Source organism: Octopus bimaculoides, chromosome 4 (assembly GCF_001194135.2).
Source record: "Octopus bimaculoides isolate UCB-OBI-ISO-001 chromosome 4, ASM119413v2, whole genome shotgun sequence".
NCBI classification, from domain to species: Eukaryota; Metazoa; Mollusca; class Cephalopoda; order Octopoda; family Octopodidae; genus Octopus; species Octopus bimaculoides.
This window is the reverse complement of record NC_068984.1, coordinates 18,476,237-18,485,661: the sequence shown is the minus strand read 5'-3', so window position 1 is coordinate 18,485,661 and position 9,425 is coordinate 18,476,237. Positions and strand designations below refer to the sequence as shown.

Genomic DNA, 9,425 nt, shown 5'->3' with positions numbered 1-9,425 from the left:
AGGAAATGAAAGAACATTGATAATCTTTTGATGTTTTAATCTGTTCATTTTAAATCATGGAAATTTCAAACATTTTAATTTTTTCTTTGATACTTCTAGCATATCAAGTAATATAAATAATAGCAGCTTGAAATTTTTATCATATATGGTGAAAGTACCAGAGTGTAAATATAACATTTCAAATGTGCACGTTTCCTAAAAGCACTACCTTCTTTTCTTTAATCTCACTAAACACAGAAATCATTACATCTGTATATCTCTCTCTCTTAATATATATATATATATATATATATCTTCTAGGTGTTTCCAAGCCTATAAACATTCATTTTTAAAGTAGTACTCGCTACCCCTTATTATCCAGCAGTTAATGTATTGACTAAAAATCTGTAGAATTAAGTAGCTCTGGGATGGTTATAACACTAAAATGCCAACAGTAGTAAACAAAGGTTATGTGTTCAAATTTTGCCTTTACCATTGGTCTCTCACTCAATACGGATTCTAACATTGTAAGCATTAATGCAACACTTCCATTTCTGCTATGGAATTTGATTAACTCCTTACCCCAGTGAAACAAAAACATCACCATAGCAACTACATAAACACTAGCTTCATTTAAATAGAACCACCAGTGTTTTTATGTTATATATTCTGAGTTTGAATGCACCTTTCTCACCACTTTATTTCTTCCTTCCATGCAGGCATGAGTTGGACAGGTTGTCATGGTCCAAGCCCATGCTTAATCGGAGTTATTGCTCTCATATCCGTGTTGTAGGATTACATCTCACAAATACATTTCATTTTGGCATGGCTTCTAAAGCTGGATTTCTTTCTGAAAACCAACCACGTTACAAAACTGTGTGGGTAGATTTTAGTGTGGTATTGATACTTGAAAAGTCATCATGTCCTTGGCCACAAATAAAGCATTATAGAGTATCCAGTATAAAAAAAATCAAATCTTGATCCATTGGATATCTTTTATCATTTGCTTATTTCAGTCATTGAATGGCAACCATGACTTGAAGGGCATTGACTTGAAGTGTTTAGTTGAGCAAATCAACTCCAATACTTTTATTCAAAGTCTGGTACTTATGTTATTTATCTCTTTTATGAAACTGCTATATTACAAGGACGTAAATAAACCACTACCAGTTGCTAGGTGGTGCATGTGTGTGTGAGTAATAGCAAATACATGCATACATACACATATGATGAGATTCCACACAGTTTCTGTCAACCAAATTCACTCACAAGGCCAGAGCTATAATAGAAGAGATTTGCCCAAGTTGCTGTGCAGTGGAACTGAACTTGATACCACATGGTTGCAAAGCAAACTTTTTAACCACACAGCCATGCTTGCACCTATATGAATTTTCCTTTAATTATCTCACTCATTTCAATTTTAGTTTGAAATTTCAAATTAATAAAATGAAGGTATTTTTGAAACAGCAATGAAGAAAGAGGAAAAATTAAATTGAGAAATGTTTTGAATTGAAACTGAAATTTAATTTTTAATCAAACCGCAGAGAGCTAAAATTCAATTTTGATTCTGTAAGGAAAATTCTAGATTTTTAACTTTGATTTCAATTTAAGTTTCAACTACAGATATTTTGACTCCGCTAATTTTAGTTAAAAAATATTTTTCAGTTTTATCAATTTGAATTTAAAAGAAAAAAAAACAACAACAAAAAAATCCTTACATAAATACATACAAAATTTGTCATTCTGACTTTTAATGATGTAAATACCCTTTATGGAGAGCTTTATATTAAAATCACCACTAAATTGTGTAGATAACTAGTCAGTGGAAACATTACATGGCCATTCAATTATCAAAAGGAAGGCCATTCAAATGACTGGCAAAGATTCAATCACTAAAACACTTCAATCACAATCATGCCGTTTCTTTCCTTTATCTCTTTGATTGCTGTTATAATGATTTCTGCTCTTCTGAATAAGTAGCCAACTACATACCCTCGCCATTCAAGACTATTTGTCCCATCTGTCTCTTGTAGTCTCATCATCCTTAGTGTCTCATTTACAAAACCTGACATTATATATATTTCTCAATCTTTCTCCCTACATCTGAACTGTGGCCCTCTGGAACCACCTCGGTTCATATTTCTCTCTCCAGACACTGACCTACGGATGGTCAAAATGAAGATCAGCTACATGAGTCTAATAAGTGCAGAAGGACATCATGGCCTCCTACACTTGTGAGATTTCATTGTTCCCTTCGACTAACTTAGAAAATAAAGTCCCTGAAATCAAAGCATTATTTTCTAACAACATGTTATTCATTTATACAATGAATGCTAGGACTATATTGAAAGGGACTCAATATGGCAAAGCTAAGAAACAAAAGTAAGAAGAATTGTGATCAATCATTATTGCATTGACTGGTATCAGGCATAATTGTTCTGTGATATTTGTTTCTAAGTCTTTACGTTTGAAGTTTAAATTCTACCGAGGCCAGTTTCACCTTTTATCTTTTCAAGGGTTGATAGAATAAAGCACTAGTCAAGTAATAAGGTCATTGTAACTGATTAGACCTACTTCCCTGCCCAAATTGCTGGCCTTGTGTCAATTTTAGAACGAATTATTCAAGTGAATGTTTTATTTTAAAATTTAGTTATCCAGTTGGTGTTAAGAATGGGCACTCATTGATTTAGATATAAGTGCATCTGGTTGTTTGATCAACTGAACAATCTACTTATTGAATTAGCATGCAAGGTGGTTGAATATTCCTTAGACACACGGTATGTGATAAGGTTGCACCTTGGGATTACAGATACAATCCATCCGATAGGCTCTGTACAGCTTCTGGTTACCTCATTTTACTCACAATGCCAGGCCAAAGTTAACTCAAGGTTATGGTAAATATACTTGCCACAGATGCTACACAGCAGGATTGAACCTTAGACTTCATGGTTGAAAAGTGAACTTCTCAACCACTCAGTCATGCCATATATATTTCTGTTTAGCAATATTTTCATAAACTATTCTGGCTGGTAATGGGATATGATATCTTAATTTGGAATTTAGCAGCATGTTTATTCTAGAGCCAATTATTAACTGATAGTATTGAAAATGCTCTAATCCTCAAAACCACATCTGATAATATTATTGCAGAGCAGAGACAATTCAAATAGTTTAAGATTAATCAGTGAAAATGGTCTCTACTTGAAAATGAGGTTTGGGTTGGAAGCTTGCAAGTCCCCATAGCAACAACGCCTGTACAGAAACACAGAAGAGTAGTAAATAGCAACATCAAAATTCAGAGTCACATAAGTAAAGCAAGAAAATAAGCAGAAGGTATATTTTGGTATATAATAGGGATGTAAATATATATTGGAAAGGTATCTAATTATTAGGATTTAAATTACATTATATTAATGTGTGGTATCTACATTTCCTTGAGGCTATATAGAAGTAACTAATGGAGCTTATTACAATAAAACAGCTTTAGTAATGTAAACCCCTATGCTGTGTATGAATGCCTGAGTGTCTGTATACACAGGGACACAAACATACATACATGTTATTTCACATTGATCCAGTCCACTCAATCGTAAATGGGTATCCCTGAGACAGAATAATTTTCCGATCACAAACCATGTTAGCCTGCTCACTCAGCCAGCAGGGTGGCACCATTTGAAAGCTAAAACAATGTGAAGTGCATTGTAACCAATGATGTATAATATCTGAGAGTCTGGTCGATAACATCATACCACGATATCTAAAAATATATTGGAGTGTCTCATACGAGCTAGGTGAATACGTTATCTTTTTTGTTCACTAAAACACTAATTTAGATATGAGTTTTGAGAAGAGAAATTTTCTTTTTATGGCTAGACATCCTCATTGTAAAATTGATAATAAGAGACAGTAATAAATTTAATTTTAAATTCAGTTTAACCCTTATTATTTTAAACATCTTGACTACATTTCCTAAATCTTAAAATCTTTTCCCAGCAGAGGTCTAATTTCTATTGAGAAACAAATTATTGAAGTGAAAGTATTTACATATTTAAATAACTGTCATGAATAATAAGACAATTTGTTCAAGAAACCATTTAATAAGTTGAATTACTAGTTCATTGGCACTGATATATTTATCTACTCCGGCAGAATTTTATTATCTTAGTTTAATAATCTTTTGTGAGTGGCCTAGTTGCTCTCTTGTGTTTCACTGGTAACAACAACATCTCTTAATTCCAGTAAAGAATTTAAGCATCATAAAACAATATTGAAACCTCAACTACCACCCACCACTGTTGGAATATGCTGACATTGTGAATGAGTGGTCTCAAGCATTTCAACTAAAAATTAGGCGATATTTATTTGAAATATAGTGATCCATTTTAGATGTTTTATCAATCTCTAGAGTGCGCCATTTTTGTTATTTTTAAGTGCACAACTTGGCAGCAGAGTCATAATAGAGTGAACAATATGTGCAGTGGCATTTACTCCAGTACCTTGTGTTCTGAGTTCAATCCTGCCTTTTTCCTTCCAGGGTCAAAGTACTAGTCTAGGATGGTAAATTGGCAGAAATTGTAAAGCATTGGATGGGATGTCTTGCAGTATTTAGTTTGGTTCTCTAGGTTCAAATTCAGCCATGGCATACTTGGGTGGGGGACTTAATCTGTCACCCAGTTTATCACAACCACCTGGTACCTTTAGAAGAGCCCACTCAATTGTAAGCATTCAGGTAAGGTCTCCAGTTTAAGGATACTTTCCTTCCACTAGTGTTGGAGGCCCTCTAAACAATCCTGGGCCCACATGATTAAAATATCAAAAAAACTTTTTAATCAGATGCTACTAAGTTTTCTAAGAAAAGAAAAATTTTCTTGTCTTGTGCCAAGTATAAAAAATAAATTTCATTAGAATAATGATAAATCTGCTATCCTCTGATTTTTCAGTAATTATTGAATTTAAAAAAAATAAATTTTGAGGAAACACAGAGAAAACCATGAAACACAAATCAGCAAACATTGGAAGACAAAAGAGATAGATGATAAAAGGAAGTGTTACCTTTCTTGTGCCCACTGTTGGTACTTGCGTTGTATACTGCTCTGTGTAGAGTTGCCTGGTGTCATTCGGTTCAGGTCAAATGATGGGAATGGAAATGAAGGTGTACTTGGTGATACTAACTGGCTACGCAGCATTTGCATTTGTCTTTCATACATTTGCTTCTGCCGTTCAAGAGCCTCTGTATGAAAATTAAAGAAACATCACATATTACATCAAGAAAGTGCTAAAGTCAAAAGTCTAAGCAATTTCAGCGAAAGACCAGCGGGGAACATGGTTTTGGCAAGTAGTACAAGATTTACAAACAGGTATAAAAAAAAAAATGAAAGAAAAAAATTGAGAATGGAAATGAAGATGAAATATGATATAGGTTTTTTTTTTTTTCAAAAGACTATTGATAAAGTAGAGTAATTTAGAAATAGCATTAAAAAGTTTATAAACCAATGGTCTGTGGAAACTAGGTAACCCTTTAATGGCATTTACAGGAAGACAAAAAAAAATTAAATGAAAAACTGAGTGGCTGAGTGAACAAAACTGTTGTGTGTTGTGCATATTGATAAAGTTTCTAAGCATGAAAGGGATAAGTAGAGCTTTGAATAAAAGCAATGGAAGTTGTTTTTAATGAATTATTGATTCCCATACAGTCAGCAAGAATCAAACAATTCAGCATAAAGCTTCTAATAACTTATCTATAAAACATCAATAATGAACAATATCTAGAGGAATTGTAATCTAAGAAACATAGAAAGTCCAATATCAAATACGGAAGAGATCTATTGTTTCCGGAGAAACAAATATTGAACTAGCCTTTACTCTGTAAAGCTTGAAAGAGACAAAACAGAGACATTTGACTGCAAACACATCCATAGGTATATCTGTTTACTTATATACTCAATTATATTTAGCTGTCCTAGTTAATCTTCCATAGAAATATGCAAAGAGATAGTTTTCTGGATTTGTACTTCAAAAGAGAACAGTCAATGAGAAGAGAAAAGAAGGGGAAAGAAAAAGAAAAAGAAAAAAAAAACACTGCACTTCCACTGCATTGTTAATTCCTAAGTAAATTTGTCTTTATATTGAAGCACAATGCTTGTGAAGAAATTTCTTTAAAGATGGTAATACAATTTTCTTTGAAAAATAGATAGTTCTGAAGATTTTGAAAAACCGAGAATCAATTTTAATTTCATCTGAAGAGAAGCATAGAACACTAGGTAGGTAGATATATTTAAGGAAACGGAACATTCTGGAGATTCAGCAAACCAAAATTGTAATTAAAGCAGTAATTGAAGAGTATATTTAAAATATACATACACATATACATGCACATATACACACGCACACACACACATATATACACATGCATGCACACACAAAAATATGAATTTAATAACTGCAAGATTAACATGAAATACATTTGTTTATAGATACATGTAATACCAGAATATGTAAAACAAATTTTTTAATAATATTCGGCATGACAAGATTGAGAAAAAATACATTAAAACAATCTTAATTGCTTCCTAAGGAAAAAAACCCCAAAAAACAAAAAGAAAAAAACATGTAAAAAGTATTAACAAAAATTATTATAAAGCTCATTAGATGAAAAAAATCTGTATATACATATATACATCATTATCTCTATGTATAATATATATATATATCTATTATCTATTATATTGTTTATACATGTGAGTGTGTGTGTGCATGTATATATACACACACACATTTATATATATGTGTGTGTGTGTGTGTGTCTATCTATATTAAATATACATATCTCACTATTTCTCTCCTGCTATACACACACATACACACATGTGCATGTGTGAATAATGAATTTGTGTGAGAACCAATATCCTCAGATTCATTCATGTGAAAGTGATAAAATTTCAAAACCATTTTTGTTGTTTCTAAGTAATAGAAATACTAAAAAGTTGGATTTCCAATTCAGCACAGTAGATTTAAATATTGATTTCTGTTGGCAATCATTAGCTACATCTGTCATGTACTTCTCTCTCTAACTGTTTAATCATGCACCAAGTCAATTCTGGTATATTCTAAAGAAATAAAAATTAATAAATGATATTATTATACATTGCAAGTTTGAGATAGAAGACAGAAAGAGGATCACTGATGAAATATGATCCAAAGTATCTACCATTTTGGTGTTTATAATGAATAAGAATATTCACATAAAAATCATTGTGTTCGTTTTCTTTTATGTGCTTTTTCTTTGCTAGCATGGTTTAGATGAATATATTCTTTTCTACTCTAGGTACAAGGCCCGAAATTTTAGGGGAGGGGGCCAGTTGATTAGATTGACTACAGTATGCAACTGGTACTTAATTTATCGACCCTGAAAGGATGAAAGGCAAAGTTGACCTTGGTGGAATTTGAACTCAGAACATAAAGACAGACGAAATACCGCTAAGCATTTCACCTGGCATGCTAATGTTTCTGCCAGCTCGCTGCCTTTCAATTCTTCAATATTCCTTTCTACTCTAGGCACAAGGCCCGCAATTTTGGGGGAGGGGGCCAGTTGATTAGATCGACTCCAGTATGCAACTGGTACTTAATTTATGGACCCTGAAAGGATGAAAGGCAAAGTCGACCTTGGCACAATTTGAACTCAGAACATAAAGACAGACGAAATACCGCTAAGCATTTCACCTGGTGTGCTAACGTTTCTGCCAGCTCGCTGCCTTTAAATATTCTTTTCTACTCTTGGAACAAGGTCCGAAATTTTGGTTAGATGAATATATTGTTGAGGCACTGTTTTACAGTCAGATGCCCTTCCTGTCACTAAATGTTACCTGTTTCTCAAGTAAGGAATCTGGTATTTTGCACAACTTTGAAGGTGTAAAGCCAACAGAGGATCTGTTGACAGGGGCAAATTACAATAATGTCACCACTCGTGATTCTGCAACTTTTGGGGATATGCAAATGTAAACAGACATAGCATATAGTTGCTTGTGTTCACACACACATGCAAACATGTATATTCTGCTGGTGACACATGTAAAGTACTGTGCCAGTGCCACAAGAGAGGAACCCATGCTGGTGACACATTAAAGACACCCAATATACTCTATGAAGTGGATGACATAGAAACCAAGCCAAAACAGACTGGAACTTGGAGCAGCCATTTGGCTTAGTAGTTCCAGTCAAACCATCTAACCCAAACCAGTATGGTAAACAGGCACTAAATGATGATGATGATGATGCTCCTTTCAGTTTCTATTTACCATATCCACCCAAAAGGCTTTCATCAACCTGGAGATATAGCAGAAGACATTTGCCCAAGGTGCTGTGCACTGGTATTGAACCCGGAGCCATGTGGTTGTCAAATGAACTTCTTAAACACACAGCTATGCCTGCATCTTTAGCAGCTGATTAAAAAAAAAATGACTAAGTTTACTATTTTACTGTGAATGTGACTTTGCTTAACCCTTTCGTTACCGTATTTACTTTGAGATATTCTGTGTTTCTTTCAATTAATTTTAAATAAAACAAAGAATTTAGTAAAATAACTTAGTTATCATTCAGCTAGTGTTAGGAACATAAATTGTGACTAAGGTTTGGTGGAAGATTTTAATTCAGAACTTTTGAAAACAAGACATTTGTACTACAGAGCCAGAGGTGGTTTCAGCTGGGTTGGTATCAAAAGGGTTAAAGCAGACAGTCACATATTCTTAACTGATTTTAAACAAAATACTTTTCACTGAAACTGTAATATAACAGCTTATTACTTGTAGTAAGAGAATTTGCACTCATACCAGAAGTGGCAGGAGAAATGGAATACAAACACTTCATAATAATATAAAGTAAATATACATCATACTGATGTAAAGTGAATACAAATATGTTGCAATGCTACAATAAACCCTTTGAAATGCTTACAATATACTTTTTATTTTTGTGAAATATATAGTTACATAAGAGAAGCTTTTGAGAAGGTTTCTGATGGCAGTTTAAAATTCAATGAAAATCTTAATAAGTGATTCAGTAAAAATGATTTTGGTTGAAATAAAATTAGTCTAAATTCTTTTTATCTGTTATTTTCAAATATAATTTATAAAGGTATATGAACACCTTCCTTTAGAATTTTATTTTAAAAGGATAAGCATTATCATTTTCCACTCTTTTCATACAAAGTAGCAACTTAAGCAGTAATACTTCTTTGAAATTCTAAAAATCTTTATAAAACTTTTATATTAGAAGTAATTTTGTTCTCATTTATCAAACATCTTCATGCTGAAAACCAAAGCTGATAATAGTAAGTGAGAAAGAAAATAGGTATGCAACTTTAAAAATTAAAAATAATCAAAAACAAAAAAACTATTACAAAAACAAAATGAATTACCCTGTTTGTCTTCTTCGTATTGTTTTTCAATGGC

The 9,425-nt window shown here is 32.8% G+C and overlaps 1 protein-coding gene across 1 annotated transcript in view; it reads right to left on the bottom strand.

The window, feature by feature from the left end:
* LOC106881370 (kinesin-like protein KIF13A) overlaps positions 1–9,425 on the bottom strand; it is a 696,895-nt gene that overhangs the window by 130,924 nt on the left and 556,546 nt on the right. Inside the window, 2 exon segments of the mRNA XM_052966922.1 lie at positions 5,032–5,209; positions 9,392–9,425. The exon segment at positions 9,392–9,425 is cut by the window's right edge and continues 3 nt beyond it. Coding sequence (XP_052822882.1) covers positions 5,032–5,209; positions 9,392–9,425 — 212 coding nt within the window.